This window comes from Lathamus discolor, chromosome 3 (assembly GCF_037157495.1).
Source record: "Lathamus discolor isolate bLatDis1 chromosome 3, bLatDis1.hap1, whole genome shotgun sequence".
In the NCBI taxonomy this organism is placed as follows: Eukaryota; Metazoa; Chordata; class Aves; order Psittaciformes; family Psittacidae; genus Lathamus; species Lathamus discolor.
This window is the reverse complement of record NC_088886.1, coordinates 138,251,842-138,278,393: the sequence shown is the minus strand read 5'-3', so window position 1 is coordinate 138,278,393 and position 26,552 is coordinate 138,251,842. Positions and strand designations below refer to the sequence as shown.

Sequence of the window (26,552 nt, the reverse complement as noted above, 5' to 3'; positions counted from 1 at the left end):
TCTCACCGAAACATATGATTTCCTGGTATGCTGCATCACACAGGCTGCAAGATCGCATTCCCTCTGCTTTTCCTCCAGAAGCCAAAACCAACCCCATTGCAGAGAAGCCTATAGCTTGCCACTTGGGGCAAACTTCCCAACAGCAAAATGGATTCAACCCAAGCTCCTCCAGTATGGAGGATTACACACAGGTCTTTCATTTTCCCTGCTGACTACTGTAGAGACTGTAATAGCCCCAGTGGTCAAGAAGAAACAATACCTCAAAGGGATCTTCGTTTCTGTTGTGACACTTATTTATGTATTCTATTATATAACAATTAATGCAAAAGAAAAAGCCACCATCATTGCAGCTGTGTTCTTAAGAAAGCAGCAGCTGTTACTGGATGTTGCAAGCAGCCTCCTCCTCTAGAAGAGCATTAAGCAAAATCTGAGTACAGTACCCTGCTCTCCCTGGGGGCAAGAAGTGAAACAACTGGTTTCGGGATCCCAGCGGACTTGGGCATGAATTAAATGCTGAATCATTCAACCTTGCCAACAGTGGGCATTCACAGAGGCAGAAGAGCTGGGTCCTGGCAGAGCTCTGGTTCTGAGCTCAGAGTATCTACAATGAGTAAGACTCTTCCAAGTTTGGTGTTTCAAAGCTGGGCACCCACTCGCTAGTGTCTACACTGGATAATCTTAGAATGGTTAGGGCTGGAAAGGACTTTAGGATCATCTAGTTCATGTAAAACATGTAGATGATGACATCCACACCTTATTGGAGTTGCAAGAAGGCACCAACACCAGTGATGGAGACTACACAAGCACCCAAGATTCCTGGCTTTTTCCAAGCAGAAGGTTAGATTGGGATGACTTTTGTCAGCACAGAAAAAAAAAACTTTTTTCTTTGACTTCACTGATTTCCCTTGAGAGACAACAATTTTTTCTGTCATCAATCCCTGGCACCTTGTTACGACAGATAGTTGCATCACAACTGGATGCTGTGGGCTTTAAAGGCATACGCCCTTTCAGATGAAGAAGACGAGCATTCTGGGGTGCACTAGGAAAAGCATTACCAGCAGACCAAGGGAGGTAATCCTTCCCCTCTACTCTGCAATGGTGAGACATCTGAGATGATGTAGCAAGTACTGGGCTCCCTAGTACAGGACAGATACAGGCTTACTAAAGTGAGTCTAGCAGAGGGATAGGCAAATGATTATTGAATTGGACTATCCATCATACAAGGAAAGGCTGAGAGCTGTGGCTGATCAGCCTCAGGAAAAAGCCCACAGTGGCTCTTATTTACATGTATACCTGACACGAGGACGTAGAACAGATATAGCTGATGTTTGTATTGGTTATAAAACAGTCTATATTTAAAAAACATGTCTTCAAAGTCACCAACAGACCAGGATTATTTGTAACATCTGGACAAAGCTGCAAACATTTATCAAATCTTTTCCTTAGTTCGCTTTTTGCAGTTTGGTTTGGTCATAGACCAATACTCGCCAGCAACTCACTGTCCATGGACACTCATGGCAGAATTCCACATCTCAGTTTCCTCACGGCATTTAGAGTTGAGTCTCTCTGCTTTTACTTGCATCGTACTTAGATGTCAGCAAGGGAACTCTTGGTCTCCACATATTCAAGTGCTGCTCTTTTAACAGCCAGGACACTTTCTGTTGTACCAAATTTCTTCTCATAATCCAGGTAACGTTTAAAGAGGAATTTCATCTTCTTTGGTGCCAAGCTCAGGTGTACAACCCTCTCAAAGATGTCTCTGCAAGAAACCAAAGTGATTCAGAACACTGTGGTGGTGACAGCTCTCAGTACAAGCCCCCCAGTCTTGCCATTGAGCAAAGGGCAGGAAGTGAGGGAAGATATTCAACCTGCTTGAAGAAGACTCCTGACATCTAGCCAAACCCTCGAAGTAGAAGCCTTCTATTTGCTTTCAGAACACTAAGGCCGCTGGTCAACTTAAGCTAAGATCCAGCCACTGTATTTGACCCTGTGTTTGTTAAGTAGATGTGGCTGTATTCACAGTGTAGGAAGCGGGACTTTGTTTTGTGAAGTCTCAGAAAAGAGAAGGCAAGAAAAAAAGAAAAAAATCTCCATCTTCATGCTACAGGATACATAAGGGATTGATCTCACCCTTCAGATACAAGACAATCCCCCCAGAGGGACAGATGAACTTCAGTGCAAGTCCTCTAGTTTCTCTCATGTAGGCCACTACTTACAAACCAAATCTCTCTCTGCCCTGTGATCAACTTGGTGTCTCCTCAGCCCTGGCAAGGATAAGCACTTCCATACACCCCAGTTTTCTTTCTCTAGGTGACAAAAGTCCTCTTTTGCTTTGCCCTAGGAAGCCCTGTATATGCTGCAGGGTACCTCTGCTCTCTTCAGGTGTTGCTCCAAGCACTGTACTCTGTCCCTTCCCAGCCTCCTGCAGCACAACTCACCGTACTTCCTTCTGGCTGCCATGTTTGATCATAATGTCTATGTAGATGGACCAGATGTCTGTTCGCTTGGGATAGCTGCTGAGGGTGCTCTCAAAGAGAGCCTTGGCATGTTCTGTGTCCCCAAAACGGAACTCCAGCTGCGCAAACCTTGAAATGACATCCACATCTGGAACAAGTAATGACATGTTAGGGTATCATAACAGTCCTCTTCCCTACGAACAAACCCATGAGTGGCAATTACATAGAACAGAGGCAGGCACAGAGACAGCACCATCTCTACCCAGAGACAAAAGGCTCTATTGTAAAGTGGTTCTGGACCAAGGTGGAATCAGAATGGGAGAGAGAAGGGTCACACTTCACTTCCCATTTCAGCTCTTTGCAGGAGACAGAAATTTATTCTTAAATTCAAAATGCATCTTGCAGCATCCATGTGCAGCCCCACAAACCTCAGACTAGACGAACTAAACTTTTTTAGAGGGCCGTAAGAATCAAAACAACCTCTGCTTTGGGTGCCTTGCTTTTGCCTATATCAGCAAATTCTGTTATAGGAGGATTTAGCACTGATATTCACATTGAAGCTTCCACTCCCCTGAGAGACAAGGGCAGCATGTTCATCACCAATTAGTTGCACTTTTCACCTATTACAAACACTATCACAGGCAAAGGTATCAGAGAGCAGACCATCTACTGAAGACCTGTCAAAACATGGCCCATATTAAGGATGGGGAAGAGTACTTACGTTCTTTGGTGGGCAAAGCCTTGAGAGCACGCTCCAAAAGCCTGTGGGTAGCCTCAGTCTGGCTTTGCTTCAGGAGGAAAGAGGCATATTTCAGCCACACAGACTTCTCCTGACGGAAACGCTTCAGCATCGTGTGGTACAATTCTTCTGCTTGCTGGAAGGGCAGAGTTGGGTTAGATCACACAGATTCATAATGAAGCCATGTGGCTTTAAGACTTTTACTCTTGGCCCAGGTACCGCCGAACACTTAGGCCAGAAAAGCAAGTATCAATAATTCCTTGTCTGCTGTCAATCATAACCATTAATTTCAGTTAGGAACACGAGAGGCCTAACATCTGACATCTGTAAGTTTATACAGCCAGTATTGGTAGTTTACTACCAATGGCATGACTGGATGGGACACATAACTGGGACTTGCTGACACTATCTTACCTTGTACTTCTCAGAACTGGCATATATGTCACACAGATGCTGGAAGACTTTCAGAGGTTCGTTGTATTGAACAGCTCTCTCAAAGACCTTCATCAGTGTCTCCTCAGTACCATACATGTTCTCCAAGTTCAGCAAAGCTACCCAGACATTCAACTTCTCCTGTTCTTCCCTTAAAGCAGATGTAAAGAAGAATATTTAGTCTTTTACCAGTCTTCATCAGCTTTTTGCAAACCACCCTACAATGACTCACTGACTTGTAGCCTGTCTCCAGCACAAAGGAAGAGGGCATACTGCTCACTGAAACACCACTTTTGGAACAGAGCACAGCAGTTGTTTCACACTACAACTTTTGATCACTGTTGTTTGTAATTAAAAACCACAAGGATGATTCAAGAAAGCACAATATACTTAATCATGGTGTAGAGATGATTTAATATACAAGGGTGCAGCCCTATGAAAAAGCAATAGGAGTTTCACAGTTTGTTTCATATTTTGATTTAAAGACATCACTGACAGCATTAGGCTCTTCCAAACCCTTCTGACTGCTCAGAAGTATGTGTGCACTCAGTGATACCCTGGGGGAGTTATTTCACCCATGAGCTGCAGCAACCAAGCTGCAGGCCAACTGTGGTGATTCAGGACAGACAATCAAAGGGACAGCTGACAATTGCTACCATTAAATCCTTTTGAGCTCACTGAAACTGGACTCTGCCACTCAACACTTACATGCATGCACACTGATGACACTACCAATGGTCTTCTCTCACCACAACTACCTCACCATCATTTATTCGTTGGCGCAAAGAAAGGCAGAGGCCCATTATTACCTGAAGCTGATTGTTTTAAGCGCTCTCTCTGCCACAGCTCTGGCCTTCTCAATCTCAGTAGCCTGGAGGTGGAAAGCCATGTACTGTAGCCAGAGAATTGAGCTGTTGGGACTGCTCAGCACCAGGCGGTCAAAGTCATCTGCTGACTGAGGCTGTCGACTGGGGTCCATCAGAGCTGCCTCTAATTTGCACAGCTCCTTCTCCTTCTTCTGCTTCTCTAGCTCCTTCTCCTTCTTTGTTTGTTTTTTCAGCTGAAAGAGCAAAAAAGGAGGACTGGAAAAAAGCAGGCACTATATGTGGGAACAGGCAGGCCTGCAGTTTTCACATGAAAAGATGAAGCCAATTGTTTAAGAGGAGGAAAATGGCACATGCACTCCAGCCCTTCACATCTCCAAGCAAAGCAACAGTACATGAAATCTCATTTATTTTAATGAAATACATTGAGGGACCAATTACTTTGCTAGTCTTGCACCCCAACAGCAGGATTCACACTCCACCCCTCATTAATCCACCTTTACCCTCCTGGCCAGTGCTCACCACCACCATTCACTCTGTAAAAACCCATAACACATGAGGAGAAATTGTGCTAGGCTGGGGGATGTTGCTGGATCACTAGAGTGACCCAGGTCTAAACTGGGAACTGACAATACTATAGCTCTCTGCACAAGGCATCTACACCCTGGGCAACAAAGCATCAGCAATGCATGGCCTTTGCAGAGGTGAGTTTTGAGGGACAGGGGAAATCCTGAAGAGCAAGCATGAAAGCAATTCATGAGCTTGTGTCTATTTTTGTTGAATTGCTCACATAGGAAAACTCTTCTAAAACAGTACAGCATAAATGAATTTTTTGGTGGTTTTCTAAATAAGAGGACTATAATTTGAAAAGATTTTTCATCTTCACATTTTCCTGTAAATTTACAACACTCAGAAAGGTAAAAAAAACAAAGCCGACATCAAATACAAAAATTTCACTCTCATTAAAATGTTTTTTTTTGACCCTAAATAATTTTATTTTCATGTCAACATGAGAAACCCTATTTTCATGCAGCTCTGCTAAAATAGGGGCTTTTGTCCTCTGCTTCAAAGATATCTGCTGCTAAGCTCAGTGCTTCGAGTAGTTAAGGAAATTCCGTATTAGCTGTCAGAAATGTTCTGTTGGGTTAAAAGGCTTTGCTATGGGACAGAGATATGCAAATACCAAGACGTCACATTACAGCCACCATGTGGTGTCTCCTGTGCAGACAACACCAGTACACAGTACCTTTGAGTGCGGATCCTCCTCCTCCTCACTCTCTGAGCTCTCTTCCTTCTGATTCAGCACAGGTATATCCATGGCATTCATATCCTCATCCCAGGTGAAGCCCACAGAAACCTGCAGCCTGGGAGCTTCACCAGGTTTTCTTATCTGTTTGGAGGAATACAGGGAATACCCTGGTTTTTAATCTGAAGTTTTTACACTGCAACAGGACAACTGCTGTTTGCTTGTGGCTTCTCTCTGGCCAGTACTGTTGATTTCTCACACTTGCAACAGCCCACCAGCAAAACATTAAACTCTGGTCACCTCTGGTGTAATTTAAACTCGATCTATCTCAAGCTATTTTCAGGTGACACAAATACCAGTCTGTGTGACTTCTGTCCACAGCAATGATACTTATTGTCATCCAATCAAAACTGGCACACCTCAACAGGCCTGGAGTCATTTCAGGCTCAGGTTCTCCTCCAAACTTCTCACCTTAGATTTATTTTTATCTGCCTCTTCCTCCTGGTCATCCTCCTCCCGGTAATATACCTCAATTCCACTGTCATTTTCATCTGTGGGGCAGATCTTCCTTTTTTTTGGCTTTGCCTCCTGCAGCAAGGGGAAATGAATGGATGGTGGAGGGCAACAACTGGGATAAATCACAAAGGCAATTCTGATCACAGTTAAGAGTGACAGCAGAGAAAGTGATGCCCTGGGCGCAGCACCTCCCACTATCCTCTCACATCACAGAGACAACAGAGAATAAACCCACGCTTACCTACATATGGTGTCAAGACCAACAGGACAGGTCCACAGGCAACATGATTTGGCTGCTAATTCAGTTAACTCCTACCCAAACTGAATGTTTTTTTCTGATCTTCAATGCAATTTAATCGTTTTTTTCCTACTCTGTGTAATACCTCAGCCTGTTCCCAGTGGGTATTCTTAGTCCCTCCGGTATGTGAGCCAACCAAGTCCTTTGGCATGTCCTGTGCAATCACATCCATACCTGCTCACTTTCAGAGCTTCTTATTCTTCGTTTTGTCTTCACCTTAAGCTGTTCTCTCTTCTTCCTACCATCTGCCTCTCTTTTCTCTTCTTCTGCATCATATCGTGGTAGGCCCAAGGATTCAGGCAAGATGCTTGGCATCCCAGTGTCCTCAGGTAGGAGAGAAAGCTCAATATGTTTTTCTTTATCATTTACACTGTGGTGCCAGGAGTAGCAGGAGACAAGGGGAAAAAATAAATATTAGAGCATTTACAACGACTACTATGAACTTCTTTCAAATCTTCCCAGCTTTTATCCTTCCTCTTTCCATTCTCTCCTCCTCCAGCATCTCCTTTCTACTAATTCATAGCCCCTTTTAAAGAACATTGGACCTACCCAAGCACCTTGGCAGTGAGCAGCTTTCCTTCAGGCAGGTATTTTTCATATAAGGAGTGTTTCTGTACAAAGTAAGGAGAGATATTCTGGAACAGTATTCGGCCCAGAAGAGAAGGGGACAAGCTGAGAAGAGGAATAAAACCAAAAATAAGTATTCCACAGTGGGAGAAAAGCAAAAGCGCAGTGATGATATCTGTGGCACCACCAGTTCTATATAGCGACACACAAGCTTCCTCTACTTTAATTTCATAAGCTCAAGAAAGCAACAATGACATCTTGATTCCCAGGAGCAAATTCATTTTGCAACATCACACTAGGCCAGAGACCACCCCCAAACAAGATTCCAGAATCATCCATTCAAAGTAAGTTCTCTGAGACCTCTTATTTATCAGATTAATTTCCTTATGCTACTCACCCAAAGAATACACCTGATGAAGTGATTGATTTGACATAGCCTCTCACTAGCTGGCCTATTTTAACATCCTTAATACATGTTATTTCAACATCCTCCACTTTGCTTTTGCTCTTTGGGTTTAGCCTAAAAGAAAAGAGAGTTTATAAATTAAAGCACCTACCTGAATAATCCATGTCCTGCTCTGAATATCAAAAAAAGAAATCAGTATTAACAACAGCTTGTACTTTCTGGAAAATGCACCAGATCAGAGACACCCTCCAGTTTATTCAAATGTACTAATGGACTATCTGCATCTTCGCCAAGCTATACATAACATTAGGAAACAGACACGCTGCTGTAAACAAAGCCAAACAAAACAGATCAGTCTGGCTTCCTCTGCCACTAAGAAAACGAGGAGAGTAAAATCCTACATGAAATTCTGCACAGCACTAGCTTTTTTTTTCGCCACTTATTTCTAAGGTAGGTCATTCCACATGCTTTATGCAGTCTTGTTCCTTAGAGAAGATAAAGCAAGAGGCTCAGTTCTAAGAGATACTTAGGACCATTTAAGCAAAATGGTTAAAATGCAGATGAACACTGAAATGTAACATGTTTGTATTGCAAATTCAATAGTGGAACTTTCCCTTTCTTCCCAAATAAATATATAAAAGAAGTTAACTAAGGTCTAGAAATTACAATAAACATGGAGATCAGCTCTACATTAAGGGTCAAACATCTCCATGACAATACACAAAAAAATCTTTCCGAAGTAGGAACAAGTCTCATCCTTAAAAAAGAAAAAAATAAAACCCTCTAGTCCTTGTCCTTTTAACACTTCACACTGGTCCATCTAAATCAACAGTTACTGTATTTTACGATCCTTTTCTTCACTAGGAGATCAACAGACTGGAGGGATGACACATACCGGGATTGGCGGAGAGATAATTGGATTTTCCTGTTCTCGTTAGAGAGGATGTAACACCTGCATGGCAGAGGAAGGGGAGAAAATAGAAAACCTGTTAAAAAAAGACACAGGTAAAATAATAGGTATTCTCACCAGCAGAATGATGCTCCAGAGGTAAGAAACTACTCTGTCCCTTGGAGCACCTGTTGTTTAACACAAGCTAGCAGGACACAACAGTTCATGAAATCAGCTAAAGGGCTTTTTGAAACATATCTACTTGCTTTATCCAGTCTCTATTGCTAGTACAAAAGAGTTGAAGATTGTTACAGCTGAATCACTTGGTCTGTGGCACTCTCCAGCGTTCCCAACCAGTCTGTGAAGTAGGGAAATGAAATTACTTGTGCATTACAAATGTAAAGACAACTGACTTGCCAAACAGCTCACAGAACCACAGCAGAGCTGGGATAACTGGCTTCCCTCAGTCCCATCAGCAACTTAGTTGCTGCTCAAAACACAGTCCAAGAAGGGAGCTGAAAAGAGGCTTGTTCATATATAGAAAAGGTAAGGCTTTCACCCAAACACATATAAGGTCTTAAGTCAGCATTACTTTTAGCTACAGACTGAACCTTACAGGTCTGGCATCATCTTGTGACAGCAAAAAGCCTTTAACCAAAGGGGGACATTCTTAAGCCCTGCAGCTTGAGGGAACAGGAGAACTACTGACCTGACAATCTTGCCAGCTTTGAAGTCACCCAGAGGGTCCTCCGTGTAAGTATCACTCAGGTGAAAGATGCTGACTTTGCCAGTCTTCCCACCTGGCAGCGCAATGGTCAAACCAATGTGTGGAGTCACCTTTGTTACCATGCCTACAGTGATGGTGCCCTGCTCCAGCGACTGAATTCCTGGAAAAAGTGAAGGAGGAATAAAGCTTCACAGACTTCACAAGTATGAACCAAAGCAACAGGGGGAATAAGTCAGTGAAGCTGGTTTTAGTTGCTTAGTCACATGTCAAACCCACCAACTTTTGGTAAGGTGCAGTCTATGCATTCTCAGTTAACAGCAACATTTGCCTTGGCAGCCCATACAAGGTCCCTTAGTTGCACAGTTCCAGATCCAGAATAACTGACAAATGATAACAAATGTACCATCTCATGTCTGAGATCAGAAGGGAATATGTTCATAAGGGCTGAAAGAGGGGCTTCATGCTCAGACAGTAATAAAGTGATTCTTTAACCTAAAGGTCTGACCACTCTTGCCTTGCATGATGCTTCATCTGGGTCAGAGTCACAGGGGTTATTTCTGTCCTACAGGGACGTACAGCTTGGCTCTGGAGTATAACATTTCCACTTGAGAGGTCAGTGCACATCGACCTCTGAGTAAAACATAGGCAGTGGGGTCCTGCTGTGAAGTCTCCACTATACCTGTGAGTGACAAACAGAGGTTTGTTTCGGTTACATCTGTTCCAGTCACTGTAGCTGATATTGCCTGGCCATTTTTGAAGCTCTTTTCTGGATGTTTCAAGACCTGAAAGAAAAGACAGATTTCCACTTACTGCTAGAAAAAGAGCTCTGCACAACTCTGGTGTTTCTTCTATGAAGCTTTACAATTTCTAGGCACATCTTTGATGTATATACTTGACAGCATTGCTTCAATGGCTTTGCTGACCTGAGCCAAACCAGCTACAGGCATACTACTTGCTTGTCAGAGAGGTGCAGTGATGCCTATAACAGAGTACTGGGTTATAAGTTCACATGGATGTCAGAAGCATCTGCAGTCATTATTTGCAGGCATGTGCATGGAAAAAATTACATTTAACTTTATCTGTAATGGCCTCTTACCTTGGTGTTCAGAGACAGCAGCAGATGAGGAACTCTTCCTCGAATGTTAGGGGCAACTTCTACCTCCAGCCAATTCTTAAGGATGTTATACTGAGAAGACAGCACATAACCAGAGAAAACAACATGAGACCTTGGGAAAAAAATCCTTCCCTGGTGGGTTTGTTAATTTAAGGCTAGAAAGAACTACTCCAGCCTTAGCTCTTGCACCAAGCAAAAACAGTGATTTGGGTTCTACTATTAAAAGCATAACACTGCTGTGATTCACAAACAAGTCCTCACAGGGGATCAGCAGTAAGAGAATTTTGTGCTGGTGGCATATGCAATTTCTCAAAGCCCCTTTTGCTAGAGTGCAGGGTGGAAAGCATCTGCTGGCAACACACAGGCATGTCAAAGAGGATGTGTCAGCTTGACTATGTTAAGCATAGAAAATGTGACTTCCTTCTCCCTTTAAGGTGCTACACTTTGCATGTGCTACGCTCAAAGCTAATGAAGACCACAGCAATGTCAGTATTTAGGTTTGAACTAAGGCCCCTTGAGGTCACCCCCTCTTGCTGCCTTCCCAACACACTTCTTAGGAAGACTCTGACCTCACCTTTTTCACAAAACAGGTGATTGTCTGCCCAACACTGTAGAGTTCAAGTTTCTTGGTGGCACTGTCTTCTTTACGGCTCAGCACTGCTGTGACTTCCCCTTCTGTTTCACTGTTTGCAAACAAAGAAAGAGGCTATGAGAAACACAGCTTTGGTCCCAGTGATGATGAAGATAGGAGTTGGAAACCCAGGGGATTATGGTGACAATGCCATTGTGACTTTCATTCCCATCCCCTCCCCAGCTGCACCCTTCTACAGGGAGTTAATTCTTCCCTGGACTCGAGGGAATCATTCTGACATGAACAGATATGCCAGACTCCAGACTGGCAGAACCTGAAGCCAAAAGGACATTTAAAGGAAGTCAGGTGCTAGGAGAGCTCTGTGAGGTTTAACACAGGCTCAAGTTAGTGTGAAAGAGAGTAGGAAGCCTTGCCACACTGCATTCACGTGAAGGTACTTGCTCATGGTCAGCTCCTTCACATACAGGAGGAGCAAGGGAGGAAACCCATAAGGATATAAGGTCTGTGAAGCACCTGCAGACAGCACAGAGACCAATATTTACCTTGGTCGAACGCTGAGCTCTGGAATGGACCGTGTGAAGTGTGGATGGGTGACAGGCAGGTATCTAAAGAACAGGAAAAAGAAAGTTTCTCATGATCTCCCCAGGCCCCAGTCACCCACTTGTAATCCCTCTGCACTGGCAAAAGAAAGCAGGTGTAAGCCCCCTAAAGTTACCAAAGCCTTCCTTCCAGTTCCAGTTTTTCCCAGTACTATTTCACTGGCAATTTAGGTACCCAAAATACTCCAGCAAATTCAGCCCCTGTAGCCAAATCCTGCTTATATTTAAGGCTTCCACTGGACCTTCAGAGTTTAGACATCTTTTTTTCTTACAATCTATACTCAAGATAAATACACTGACACAGGTAGAGAGCTAGTTCACCAAAACTTGGACTTGGGGTAGAATATAATAGATTTCTGCAGGGCTCAACTACTCCAGCAAAGGTAGCTCTTAACAGCATTTGCTGACAGAGGGAACAGCCTAGAACATCTGAGTATCTGTTTTACCCTGCCCATTCTCCAAGAAGTAATATTATGCGCATGTTTTCCCACCTGTGAGTATTCACATCTCTGCCTCCAACGACTCGAGCAGTCACCTTCTGTCCAGCTTTCAGAGTAAATGTTGGAAAAGAGCCTATGGGAACTTCATCCAGAATCCGGGATGCATGGATTGAACCTGTCAGCTTGTCATCAATAGCAACTGTGACATGGGTTGGTTTGACAGATTTAACAGTACCAGTAATAACATCCCCCAGGGAAAGCGAGTGTTTCACAGCAGCAAGCACCTCTTCTAATGCTGTCTCAGATTCATTCCGGACCCTTACAAAAACATTCTTCTTTGCTGAGCCTTGTACTGCTAATAAGAGTCCGTGGTCATTCTCCTTCACTACTTTTAAGGTTGCAGAGATTGTTTGTCCCACCTTCAGTTTTTCTGAGTCAAAGCGGAAGGTGTCATTGAAGTGAGATGCTACGGGGATAGCTGCCAACTGGCCTGTTTCCAAAGACACGATGGCAAATTCTTCTGCTATGTGCTGCACGATGGCATAGTGCTGGGAGTTCTCTGTGAGCCGCTAGACAGAAATGGAGACAGTGACTTCTCCTGCTGAGACTTTGACTCCCTCCACTCTACTTCCCACAGTTCTCAAAGAGGAAACAGCACCGCCCCCAAATGCATTAATCACCTAAAGTTTGCTAGATGAACAGAAAGACACAAATCCAAAAACCAAACACATACTTGCTTGGGTCTTCGTTTTAACAGTTCTTCCTGAAGAGAAACATACACCTCAGATGTCAGGGCATCCACATGAAGAACCAGCACCTTGGTTTTCTCACCAGGAATAATTTTTTTGTCTACAAATGAGAAAAAGGAGATTATCTTCTGATGATAGTGAAGAATTTTGAGCAACTGAGCTAGTAGCACATGACAGGAAGGGTTGCCTGTGCTCCAGTTTAACTCCTAAATAGTGATAAAAAGACTACTTAATTACTAATCGGAACTAAGTAACTGTAACAAAGTCAACTTAGTACCAAATGTATAGTAAGTCTCTTTCAGAAAAGATTTCTTCAGCATTAATGGCAAGGAGCTAACAAAAGGGGATCTTTTTTATTTGGAAAGAGTCTGATCCTTTCATGGAAGAACTAAACTGATTTTATGAAGATGGAATTCTTCAATAAAGCAGACAAGGCTGACTAAAAACAAATACAAGGTAATATGGGTTTTGAAAAATTATGCTAACATATGCACAAAAACATCATCACTTTAACTGCTGCTGGAAACACAGAAGTGCTGGGATATTACTCCTGCTGAAGATAGCAGTTTATATTGGTTTACTCATCATCTTGGCATGTACTTGCTTGGTTCTGCAGAATATGGCACTTTTCTGCTTTAATTTTTGAATTGCAAAGTACCAAAATTGAAGACCTGTTTTAAAGTCCCACTGATTTAACAGAAAAATTAACAGCAATTTCAGATAGAGCATACTCCAAGGAATGTATTTCTAAAATAAATAAATGAACACACTGAGAAAGCTGGAGCTTGTATTAATACTTTGTCTACATACAGTACAATTCCATTAAGGATCTCAGAGTATAAACTAGACCTTACAAGATACCCAAGATCTCAGGCAGGTTGAGGTCCAGTTTAGAGATGAGGCAGCACAGGCATAGGCAGGTTTAAAGGATATATTCCAAATCATGCAAATGGATGAATAACACATTAGGAAACTACTCTTAAAGTCCATCCCTACTCTGATCAGACTCCTCTTATGTTAGTTCCTTGTCATCAGAACTCATTTCAGGACAGAGGTTTCAAAGTACAAGAGTGAAACCCAAAGTAACCAAAGACAAAACCCTGACCTCCCAAATGGTAGCGAGTGGCTGTTACAGTCAAGCCTGTAACACAGCTGCCACTGAACAGTGCTGAGCCATCCTCCTTCACATCCTGCACAACCAGCTGTAGCTCCTTCCCAGGCACCAACTCACAAAGGCCTTGGGTCATGCTGGACTCTCCTAAACAAAAGGAAAAAAAAGTGGGAAGTCAGTCTTATCTGTGTCGTTTCTTTGCAAAACAAAGACAACCTTCACATCTGCTCAAGAGTGCACAAACAAACATTTATATACACCTTCATAATAGAAAACAAAGTTCAGACTCCTGAATCTGTAGAAATACAAAGTCAACACTAAAGAGTTAATCAAAGCAGAAAAACTTTTGTGACATGAAGGATTTGGTAACTTTCAAAATAATATTTTCCACTCTTACAGAAACACTGGCACCTAGCTTTGCATGCAGTAAGAGGTAAAAATAAAGGAGATTAACACTAAAACCACAAAACAGACCTGTCACTTCACAATTCTAAGAAACAAAACATTAAAGACAAAAATGTTTTGTAACATTTGTAACAAGGTGTCACTACAGGTGAAACCTGTAGAGTACTAAAAATTAATTACTGCCAGATTCAAATAGATAATATGATAAACAAATAGAGACAATGTTTCCTGCGACACATACTTAAATGGTGAATTTACTGGCGTAAGTCTCAGTTGATTAAATTTTAGATTGGTTCATAAAGCAATTACAAACATTCACACCAAAAAAACAAGGCTAGAGTAAGGCTTTGGTCCACAGAATAACCAATCTCACCCTGGCCTTTCTTATTTTCACCTTCACAGCACTTCAAGGAATCCATCCTTTTGTACCATTGTTATCTCCCTTTCCTCTTTCGGTATATGTACCTCACAGTTTGTCTATTTTCCCCTTATTTTTAATTCTCTTAGAGGCCTAGCAACCTCAAATGGAAAGAGCAGCTTCTTCGGCTTGTTCCAGCTGTAATTCCAAAAAGCATTCTTGGCTTCAATGGCAGACACTGCAGACATGACCCTTCTCCAATAAACTCCTCTTGGAAGCCATGTCTTTGCTTGTACTGACTCTTTCACTTAAAAGAAAATGGTTTTCCCTCTTTGTTCCCCTGGAGCCCCTTTTTTGTGATATAATCTCCTTTAGCAGAATATGTGAAATCTTTTACCTCTTCTTCTCAACAAATTCCTGATTTCTTTCATCTCCTTGAAATATTGATTCAGTAGGGCAAAGCTCTCTGCAGCAGAATCGCCTGAGCTGCACTCTGACACCTTCAGATTGAGGAGCACGCGCTGCTTCTCCTCATCAATGCTCATCACCTTTGCAATCACAGTCTGTCCCACCACAAAGTGGTCCTTGGTGTCAGTCACAAACTTGTCACTCATGCTCTATGCAAAGAAAACAAAGGGGCATGGGTTACTGAGCACAGCTGCTAGCTATCAACCACCTGCAGCGCTGCTCACAACATGGGTTTATGTTAAGACTTCATGAAAATGCATATGGAATTCAACAGAGACTACCGAAAAGCCATCGATTAAAATTAATTACTGAAGTTACATAAATCCTTGCTGAAACTTAAGCACACCTGAATAAAAGTCCTTAGTTTTATTTTGGAAGTGAATTCAAACACAAACTTAAAAGCAGCTTTTACCCTACTGGGGGAAGGTGTGCAAACACAGCATCCACAGCCCTGTTGTTCGCTCGTTATGATACCTTTGCCAAAAGCCATGTTCCAGGCATGACTGATTAAATACATGCTGTTTACTGAAGTGAGTGTATTGCTTACCACTTTGGGTGCCAGTCCTGTCACACCAAAAGGGAACTCCACAAACACTCCAAAAGGCATCACATTCCTCACATAACCAGTCAACAGCATCCCAGGCTGGATTTCAGAGAAGCTTCTCACAACTTGCTCCTCCTGTACTGCAGAAATCACTGCAGACTTTCTGCTCAAGATCTGAACAACCAGCTAGGAAAAATGGGAAAAGATGAATGAAAGGAGCCTGATACCAAGCAAATCTCTTGGTGCTGCTAACCACTGAGCTAGAGCACTTTTTGGAGGCTAGATAATTCAGGAACTCAAAATCCCGCAATTCCAATTTCTGTCTTCATCTCTCTACACTAAAATTTAGCAACCAATGTCTTTTAAGCTTCTCAGCATTAAAGATGCGTGTTTCACACTAGCAGAAATGCCAACTTCCTAATATTTCAGTTCTGATTCTTGGTGTAAAAAAGCACAACTTTTGCTCAGGCTGTGATATGATTAACAGCCCAGAAGCTGGTTGGGAAGGTCAGTCAATTCACAACCAAGACCTGGTTCTGATGGGATTCTAGCAGCAGCTGAGCCTCACTTCTAACACAAGCAAGCTATAATGTCTGTTCGAAGCACTGATAGTTTGACAGGCACATCCACTTCAACACACTAACTAATGTATCTTCTGTTTGTTGCAAATGCTCTGGATTCCTGACATATACCCCCTCCCCACTTCTTTGTTTGACTGGTTGGGGTGGCAAAGGATACAATACGCTCTCCATTGTCACTTAGGCACATAACTCTGGGCAGGACATCCCCCTCTTGAAGACAATGCCACAGGAGCTTGCAGGTAGCAACAAAGTCAGAGAGGTGCACTGTGGGAATTGAGGCTATCACATTGCCTTCATCTTCCAAGACAGAAACCTCTAGCCCATTATCTTTCTTCTTCAAGACTTTTACATCAACCATCTGAAAAGAGAACAAATACAGTGATATAAAACTCCAAGTATCTTTGAAGTTATCCCTTTCAATGCATGGGCTATCAAATGCTGTGCTGCAGGGGCTCTGGCACTGCCTCCCTGCTACGCATGAAAAAAATCTCACATCAACAGGGCTGTGCCTAAAAAGCACATCAACACTGATAGTAAAATAAAAAAGCAAATCTCAGCTGCCAGAGAAATCTAGAGCTACAGACATTCTGTTGGTTTTTATTTGAAGGTGAAGGGAATAATTTAAACAAGATTAGTACTGTCCTGTTCCTGCATTAGCAGTATCTGCAGGGTGCTGGAAACTGTGTTAATTTCAAAGACAACAAGGAAGCATTCAGAAACATTTTTCTGAAGCTGTGTTTTTCCAGAGAGCAAAAGCAACTGGTTTTGGAGTGAGAATATCAGCAGCATGAAGAAGAAAGAGGACTCCACCTAGGAAAAGGAGCACTAATTGGTACCTCCAGAAAGACTGCCCTGGGACTCCTTTATTCTGACCTTTGACAACATAGGTTTTGATCCAGGAGACCAACCACACAATAAGAAATGCACACTTAATGCTAGTTCCTGACAAACAACAGATCTGCTTCAAAAATTATATCAAATCGCTTGGAAAACAAGCAGCAAAAGGTAAAAAAAAAGGAAGCTGTAATTGAATTCAATACCTCTCCTATTTGATATTTCACTTCCTGTTTCTTCTTTGGAGTACATTCTTTTTTGTCGTCCAACGCAGGTTTGCTTGATAACCTGAAGGACAACAACAGTCTTTCCTGCTGGGGCTCACATTTTAAGACCATTACTTTAACAACCTGCAGGAAAAAAAAAAAGATTAATTCACCTGATACTCCTCCTCAGTGTGCTACCACTTACAAAATGAGACTGGAAAACGCATACACAGTGTACTTTTTCCTTACTCCTAAGGGTAGCAAGCCAGTGACGATAATCTAGCAGGTTCAATCAGAGACAAATGTCTTTCTGATCACACAGATGGAAAATGAAAGTACATAATAATTAAATGACTTGTTAAAAGTATGCTGCAAGTCTGTAGCAGAGTTGAGAATAAAATTCAGATCTCCAGATTTACAGTCAGAAATCTTGACTAGAAAATGACCCTTCTCTTTAGCCAGCCAAACAGCAGCACTGAAGACAAATAAAAGCACCAGAAAAAACAATAAGAGAGGTTGAGATCTGTATAAGCTTGCACACAACAAAGACCAGAACTTGGTGAGCAACATGGTTCCCACAGCGTCTGGTTTAAGATGGATAGGAATTGAAACAAACAGGAAAATTAGAATAATGCAGAGGCAGAAAACCTCATCTTTCTGATTCTATGGGTAAGAGTTTTAAATTTCTCAGAAGAAACCGCAGCCTAGACCCTGTATCACATACCATGGTGCTTCCCGCACACCATAACAGGCAGCCTAGAAACAAAGACAGGTCTGTGAAACACTCAAAGAGCTGCCTCTTTCACAGCCTAATGTGCTTAAATGGGGTACAATTATTACTTAGAGTGGAAGAACATAAACATCTCTTGGTATAGCTGGTTCCTCAAGGGAAAAACCCATGTTGGAGCCAACTCAACTGCAGATTTCTCTTTTGCATTCAAACACAACGCATGGCATCAGTACAGTAATTACCTGTCCTTCATGGAAGACTTTATCGGGACAAGATATGGGTTCTGAACTCAGCTCATTCTTGGGTACCAGACCTTTGACATCATTGTAGAACTTCACAATGCAGCCAAATTCCCTTGCACACACCACAAAGCCATGTGTGATCAGACCTGGTTTTGCATCTTCATAATTGGAGAGGACTGGAAGCTTCGATTGAACAAGATTTTTCTTTAAAGTAAGGATCAGCTTCTTTCCTGCAGGATTGCACTCCAGCACCTGCAAGAATGGAGTACAAGAAGGTTCAAAAAGCTTGTCTGCCATTGCCTGACCAATTCAGCCACTAAGTACTCAAAACAAAAGCTGAAGACCCTGTCTGGCAGCTCTCACCCGACACCTGACTTGATCTCCTATATTATACTTCTTTTCAGGCTGTTTCAGGATCACATCAGCAAGATGCATAGTTGGCACAAGCCCTTTAATCGCATCAGTCACTTTCACCTGCATCCCAATAGGTTTCAGAGCAAACACTTTACCCTAGAACAGAAAATAGGAAAAAGAATCAGTAAATATAACATGAAAAGCTGACCATGCACAGGTAGCAAACAGTCAAGACACTGCATTACCTAGTATCACCAAATCTTATCGCCCTCTGAAAATAAAATCTTAGTCCAACCCATACTCCACCCAACCAATCTGACCCATTAACTTTTAACCATTCCATAAGGTTGTTTTACAGCCTCTTTTCATTAAGCATAGGCTACTTCTGCAAAATCCCTATTGACTCTGGGAAACTAGAATTGTTTCCAGAGACAAATACAATACAGTCATGACTCAGGCATAAGAATGATAACTGAGTTTCTTTCTGCCCAATAGCTAACTGCAATGGTCCACACATGAACTTTTTTACTTTGAGTGCAAGGTGAGTTTTAGTTTATTTCTCTCAAGTCTTTCTAAAAACGTATTCATGGACATAAATGACTGACCGTGGCTAAAATTTTATTCCCTTGGCATCATCATGAATAAAAAGCTGGACAAAATGGGGAATTAAGAGTATTGCATTCTGTCAGAGTCCTGCAAGAACTGAGTCCTCCTCTCTAGTCTGGATCAAAAGTTGAACACACATATTAGGCAGAGGAAATGCACATTAGCTGTATCATTGTTCTAAGAATAATGACCACAGTACTGTTTAAGTCCTTCAGAAACTCACCTGCACCACATCCCCTGTGTGGATATCTTGGTATTGCAGAAACCGGGCTTCAATAATCTGACTAGGAAAGAGACACAGCAAGAGATGACCAGTCAACTTGAAGGAAGTCCAGGAGACAGTCCCTTCCTTGCCTTGTCCCAGATATCCATTATCCCAATACACACACACACCCCCACGCTCCACAGCTCCAGAGTTCTATGTTTTACGCTAACTGACCCACCTCCCAAAACAACTCTCTGGATATAAAGTTCAGGGAGTTTCACCAGACTCTGTTCCAGGTGACACAGTTATGGCCACCAGCTACGGCTCTATAAAAGCGAAGCCCATCACCCACACTGCTTAAAGTCACAGAGATGGAATACTAAGAGGGAAGAGAAAATTGGGCTGGGACTTGGAGGATCAAGGTTCAATTTCCTGTCAGCTACAGTCTTCTAACATGATCTCGACAGAAGTAATTTAGCCTCCCTGTGCCTCAGCTCACCAATTGAGTTACAAAGACTGGTGCAGCAAAGCAATGTTGCACTCTAAACCACCCACTTTTAATACTTCAGCCAATGTTCTGGAAGAATCTATGAAACTTACTACTTCAGAGATACAATACACATCTCATCCATCAGGCTGTAGTCAATGATTCGACATTTATGTTTGCATCCTGCTTTAAAGGCCCCAGGTTTAAACGATTTTCTGGTTTTTGAAAGATGTTTCAACTAGAAAAAACAAATTACAACTTAGTGTTTAGAAAACAGAAGCAATGATAGAGCCCTTAGGTTGAAGTGGTAGCATCTGACAGAACTGTTCCTCTACATACTCTCTCTATGAAGCAGGTTTCACCATTTCTTCCACGACAACCCTCCTACATTTCAACTCGAACAAGGGGAGGTATGACTTGGCAAACACTTTCCACACTGTCTTAATTTTGTTATATTTGTCTCCTCCTAGCCTCTCTCCACAGCAGGCCAAGATAGCTATGGAGCACTTGCCTCACTACCCTGACACTTACCCGTGCAAATGCAAGAGTGCCATCATCAAGCTCAAAGACTGCACCGAACTGCTTGTAGAAAGCTTTCACTGTCGACTCCTCCACCACTGCCCCTATGCGATCATTGGAGACCTGGTCTGGGGATCCCCCAGGGTGGAGGAAGGCCTGCCGCAGAGTGAGCCGCACCACCTTGGAGGTGGGGTTGATAGAGATGATGCAAGCTTTCACCTGGGAGAAGAAAATACTGTGTTGGTTAAACACAAGCTTGTAAACAAAAGAGCAGAAAGGCATACTGCTCATGTTTTTAGACATTATGCTTGGTACCTGAACTCTCTGTCCATGTACAAATACTTTCCGGTATTTACTACTATGACATCACCTCAGTTTTAACAGCTTCACAGATGAGGGAGTTTTGCTTTTGTCTGTTGTTTACACATTAGTCTGGTACCAATGAAGTGAGGGGAATATGACCGCAACAAGTAATGTTTCTATCACTTGCAAATCTCATGCTTCCCAAGTCAGTATTCCATTAACCCAGGAATTACTTTGCTCATTACAACTCTAAAGCAGCCATGATAATAATTCAAATAAAGGATGAGAAAGGCAGCTATCATCAGTAAGATTTCAGAGGTTATTCCACAGAAATTTTGGAGGAGATAAGAGATGTTGTAAGCAATATACCAACTCCAGCCATCCTTCACCCTCCTTACCACTTGATCTGGTGAATAGCTCGTGGATTTCTCTGGGTCCATGTGCATGAAATCCACAATGCCAGTGAAGAAAGACAGAAAGTTCAGTTTGATCCCAAGGGGGGCCACCTAGGAAGGGGAAGGAAAAAATGCCAAAATAAGCTTTTCATTCCATTTTCACGCAGTTCAGAGAGCAATTCACAAGTTTCACAGAAAGGCACTGCCAGTGCCAATCAACAAGCACAACACAAGAGACCAGAAAACCTCTAACGATTCTGCTTCCTACGTTGTTTTGCAGAACAAGTGTATACTCAGAAGACCACTGCTAATCTGTTTAACACTTTACCTAGGTAAATGCCAGAGAAGCACAAAGTGGATCCTGTTCTGCTTCAAGCTTCATCACCAACTTCAGGCTGAAGCCTTTATACTCATGGCATCACAACCAGGACTGAGATCACACCTTAGATAAATTATGTGGAGCAAGTGTCTAGTAGTTAATACTGTTTGCTACTGTAAAGTAATTAAGCCCAAGTACAAAATTTTCCAGAACATAAACTTCTATCTCTATTTCACAGCTGTCCCTCTGTCTCAGCAAGGCTCAAACACACCATACTCCCAAATCAAATCCCAACCAGAGCTTACCTTCTGCACTCGAGCTTTCACCACCAGCCCTGGCAATAAATTAGAGAGTGACCAGTTCTGTCTCTCTGTTGCAAGGGATGAAGCAACCTCTGATCGATCAATGGACAAAAGGACCACTCTTCCCTCATTCTTTACTTCCACAATGACACAGTTCAGATTCTGGCCTATTTTCAAGTCAGACCCTACAAGGACAAGTCACAGCATAAAATCTCCACCAGGAACATTCAAGGATTCCCTTCCACTCTTTCCAAATCTTTTTCAGAGTTCCCTCTATTTTAAGAAGTCCTCTCAATTTAAGTGAAGTCTACTGCCATCAGGGATGGACAGACTTGGAACAGTAACATAATCTGTCAGAAAACAGGCTGAAACCCAGCAGCTTGTTGCAGACCACCCACAAAACTGTTTTCAGCAACTTGCAATGATTCCACATTGACCCAATCTCACTGAGGTGCACTAACACCACAGATAAAACAAGCTTTAATCAGTCATTCTCCACCTCACTTTTAACTCCTGAAATACTTCTTACCTCTCTTGACTGTTTTGATGTAATTTTGGGCTTTCTGACGAGGCAGGAAAGCATTAGTCCCACTGACTCCAATATCAATGAGGTACCCATGGTCTTCCACACTAGACACGAAGCCAGAGAGCAGCTGATGGGAGAGAAGCACTGCAATTCAGTAATGTGATAAAACACCTGGGTCGGCAGAGAATGCACGGTATTTCCCACTGAAGCACTCACTTGTTTCATAGGACAGAGAATTGATGTTTCCAGAGCAGCAGAAAGAACACAATATTATTTCTTACTATACAGCTCATACAGCAGTGAGGTCTCAGCTCTACCCTTATCTGACTATGTATGCATGGATTTCATAAACCAGAAGGGAAAAAAATTTGGATGCTCAAAACCAAAAGTAATGAAGAAATCTACCCAGAAAGAAATCATTAAATAACTTGTCCATATCAAAACAGAATCAGACAAATGGGTTTCACGAGAAACAACCTGGAGCCAAGACCCAATACTGTTCTCTCCTCCCAGGTCTCCTATGGTGGGAGGAGCTCCACATTCTGCTCTGATCTCACGCAAGGACAAACTGAAATGTTCCCCCATGCATTATGCAAGAGGCACTCCCTAAACCTAGAGTGGTTGTGACAGACCCAGAGCACATACCATGCCTGATGCTAGTGCTGAAGCATTCAGACCCTTATTGACCTTCTTGGGGTCAATCGATAATTTGATACTCCGACGTCCATCAGCACTCTTCTCAATAGTGGTCACAATACACCTGACCAGTGTCCCCGGAGAATACAAGTCCACGAGCGAATACAAGTCCTGCCCAGAAAGATGATCATGAGAAAAACATAAAAATTTTATTATTTTACATAATATAAAAAGGTGTTGTGATTTAACCCCAACCAGCAACTAAGTACCACACAGCCCATCACTCACTTCCCCACCTCACCACTCACCCGGTGGGACAGGGAGGAAAATCAGAAACAGGTAAAACCCACGGGTTGAGATAACAACACTTTAATAGTCAAAATATCTTGTTATCACGATATTACAAAATTATTATATATATATTATCATGATAAGTTGTTATTATGAAAAGGAAGAAGAGAGATGTAAACTCCAAGAAACAACTGATAAACATTACAATTGCTTGCCACTCCACTGAACAATTACTTTCTTTCTAGCAAAGAGCACCATCAGGTAATTGCAAATTTGCTTGGAAAAGCCAGTTCCAAGTCAAGGTCCGTCTACATCAGCACTACACAGCAGCATGTTGCATTCATCAACACACAGTTAAACTGCAAGCACCGTACTACCTGCCATGCCCCTCAGAAACACTTGCACCCTCACATCATTTTCCAGCCACTCCCCTAACTTCTTTCCACCACTGCCTACAGCCAGAGATCAGTATTTAGCTTCAGCAGCAGATAGGCAACACAAATCTCTTCACATTCAACAGGCTGTCTATAAAGTTCAAGGATTATTTAGCCACAGCTAAGGCACTGCAGGCAGTCAAATTCAAGTCAGCAGCAAGACACCATAAACCAGGACCCTAAGCAAGACTTCAGGGTTGGTTCTGAGGTACTATTAACAATCCCTAGCTCCCAGACACAGTCACAGACACAGTCCAAGGTCTTACCTCCAGAAGTTCTCCTTGGGCCACCTGCTTGCTCAGCAATTTGTTGTAGGCATCACTGATCTGTGTGACTGGCACAAATCCTGAAAGTCCATTGGGCAAACTTATGACTAGCTCATAGTCACTAACCTCTTTGATACAGCCAAGGAGCAGCATCCCCTCACAGAGTGCCTGGGAAAGCAGGAAGAATACCATACTGTGGTTATCAGGATAGCAAAGACATGTCTGTCCTTACCTCAGTGAGGAAGAACATGCCATTTTTACATAGCCCAGAAGAGAGATGCATACAAAATCAAACATTTTAACACAAACCTCAATCATCAATGGCTCAATAGTCACAAAACTTTCTTTAGCAGCAGCTGTGTTGTCTGCCTTGAACTTTTTTTGCTTTCCTTGATCCTTTTGGCTCCTTTTTCTTTTCTGAGATTTTTCTTCATGGTGAACCTAAAGCAGATTATAAGCAGAGAGTGTAAAATATAAAAGTGGATAAAGAGATGAACTCTGCACTAAGGCAGAACTCCACTGCCAGGAATTAAAGTAGAAGCAAATACTAGGATTGGAGAGAAAAAGGGAACCACCCTGGTAACTGCTATAGACCTACATGTAAGTCTTCCAAAATATCACCTTTGGGCAGAAGCTTATCATTTATGAAACTGTGAATCTCGGGAATGGACGAGAGTGGCACAAGATCTGCACCACACGACTAACAGAAACAGAAAGACCAAACTTAGTCTATACCCACTAACACCAGCCTCACTGCACAAGCACCTTGGTGGAAAAAGTGCTTGTGGATAGTTTAAAAGCTAAAGCCTGCTCTGTAATTTTGATCTAACTTTTTCTGTTACCACATTCAACATCGGGGATCTTTAAGCAATCAGGAAAAAGGCAGATGTCAGACATTATCTCTTCTTGAAGGTCCTTTCTACAGTTTGTTATAGAATTGAGGAATAGGAAGGACTGCAGGTCATATTCTGAGAGTGGAAGAGCCCTAAGAAGAGTTCATCAAGAACACACAAATAACATACATTGAACAAATTGTCCCGCTCTAACTTTGTGTTGGGTGTTTTTCTCTCTGTGGGTTTTTTCTGGATGCCCCCTCGAGGAAAGTTTTCTTCCATGGATGCCATGCTTGCACTTCTATATGACAAACGATAAAACAGAAATTTGACATGCAGTTGTTAGGCTTGTTCCTCGTAAACACTGAAGAGATATAAGAGGGAACTACCCCCAAACTGAGAGAGAATTCAGATTACAGTTGGTCATTGACAGAACATAATCCCTGAATGTATTTAACATTTGATTACACTCATTATTGCACTGGTCCATCTAAATATATACACCCCTAGCACTTTTTACTATTACCCAATTCTACAGGGAAATAAAGACTAAAGTATTATTTTTTAAAGCATACAGATGCACCACATAGATATTCATTAAACTGCTTCAACCATAATTTTCCTGAACAGATCTTTGTTCAGTAGACAAGCCAAAATTACCAGCTTCATTCACCAAGGAGAAAGTTATGAGTGAAAGCAAGCATGGTATGCAGTTTTACTTTTTTGATACCACCTGTAAAGGTATAAGCTATAAGATATATACATATATAGTTATATATATATATATATATACACAAAATATTTTTTTTAGTGGGGTCTGTAGCAATAGGACAGGGGTAATGGTTTTGAATTAAAAGAATGTAGATTTGGAATAGATAAAAAGAAGAATTTTTTGTGGTGAAGGGTGGTGAGGCACTGGCACAGAGAAGCTGTGGCTGCCTGATCCCTGGCAGTTTTCAAGGCCAGGTTGAACTGGCTTTGGAGCAACATGCTCTAGTGGAAGGGGTCCCTGACCATGACAGGGGGTTGAAGCTAAATGACCCTTAAAGGTCCCTTCCAACTCAAACTAGGGGCTGTTCAGACTGGAGAAGAGAAGGCTGCGTGGAGACCTCACAGCAGCCTTCCAGTATCTGAAGGGAGTCTATAGGGATGCTGGGGGGGGCTCTTCATTAGGCACTGTAGTGACAGGACAAGGGGTAACGGGTTAAAACTTAAACAGGGGAAGTTTAGACTGGATATAAGGAGGAAATTCTTTCCTGTTAGGGTGGTGAGACACTGGAATGGGTTGCCCAGGGAGGTTGTGAATGCTCCATCCCTGGCAGTGTTCAAGGCCAGGCTGGACGAAGCCTTGGATGAGATGGTTTAGTGTGAGGTGTCCCTGCCCATGGCAGGGGGGTTGGAACTGGATGATCTTAAGGTTCTTTCCAACCCTAACTATTCTATGATTCTATTCTATAGCAGATATTCTATATAGACAGAATTATAGAGTAGCTCTATTACATACATATAACAGAATCATAGAATTGACTAGATTGGAAAAGACCTTTAAGAGCAACAAGTCCAACCTTTACGCCTGGAATGCCTAGTCCACCATGTCACTAAAATAGATATGTTTAACCTTACTACGCTTCCATCAACAAACAGCACCTCATTCAGTAGGTCACGATCCACATGCTATGCATTACTCCAGTCAACAGCGCCTCTACAGAAACCTGCACTGAAACAGGAAGTTGCCAAATTTAAAGCAGTCCGCTAGGCACAGAGAACTCATTTAAAGGAGGAAGCACACGTAACACTGACGCTCACGGAGGCACGCTTCAGCAGAGGGCTCGCTAAGCCCCGGAGACCCCCTCCACCGCCGGTACCCGAGCCACGCCGCTCCGCCCGCAGGGGCCTCACCTCCCCGCTCGCCGCCGCCGGGAGACCGCGACCGGAACCCACACGCGGGAGCTCGGCCACCCACCGGAAGCGGTAACTACGGCAGGAGGCAAAGGTCAGACGGA

General features: G+C 42.6%; 1 protein-coding gene across 3 annotated transcripts; it reads right to left on the bottom strand.

The window, feature by feature from the left end:
* Positions 1–1,327: 1,327 nt before the first annotated feature.
* PDCD11 (programmed cell death 11) lies at positions 1,328–26,552 on the bottom strand. Of its 3 annotated transcripts, none has more exons than XM_065672169.1 (36): positions 26,449–26,552; positions 24,739–24,850; positions 24,026–24,157; positions 23,717–23,884; positions 22,735–22,896; positions 22,093–22,216; positions 21,567–21,748; positions 20,946–21,053; positions 20,257–20,463; positions 19,839–19,963; positions 19,257–19,317; positions 18,437–18,583; positions 18,074–18,325; positions 17,102–17,245; positions 16,219–16,419; positions 15,484–15,654; positions 14,866–15,085; positions 13,700–13,852; positions 12,579–12,694; positions 11,897–12,414; positions 11,349–11,411; positions 10,789–10,897; positions 10,197–10,286; positions 9,780–9,882; positions 9,083–9,260; positions 8,380–8,436; positions 7,476–7,598; positions 7,061–7,183; positions 6,686–6,881; positions 6,169–6,285; positions 5,698–5,841; positions 4,437–4,687; positions 3,610–3,778; positions 3,178–3,331; positions 2,439–2,604; positions 1,328–1,759 (listed from the first exon to the last, which is right to left on the bottom strand). In XM_065672169.1, the coding sequence occupies exons 2-36, from the start codon at positions 24,838–24,840 to the stop codon at positions 1,588–1,590; spliced, it is 5,508 nt and encodes a 1,835-aa protein (XP_065528241.1). In that variant the 5' UTR covers positions 24,841–24,850; positions 26,449–26,552; the 3' UTR covers positions 1,328–1,587. The 3 variants fall into 3 exon arrangements, with proteins under 3 accessions (XP_065528241.1, XP_065528242.1, XP_065528240.1); XM_065672170.1 differs by having other exon boundaries at positions 26,356–26,454; XM_065672168.1 differs by lacking the exon at positions 26,449–26,552 and adding an exon at positions 26,197–26,216.

What these genes read in the sequence shown, in the direction of transcription:
- PDCD11 (XM_065672168.1), bottom strand. An exon ending in ACACAGGGGATGTGGTGCAG is followed by an intron (nt 18,584 to 19,256) that starts GTGAGTTTCTGA and finishes TTTCTGTTCTAG; the next exon opens with GGTAAAGTGTTTGCTCTGAA. An exon ending in AGAGATGTGAATACTCACAG is followed by an intron (nt 11,412 to 11,896) that starts GTGGGAAAACAT and finishes CCTGTTCTTTAG; the next exon opens with ATACCTGCCTGTCACCCATC.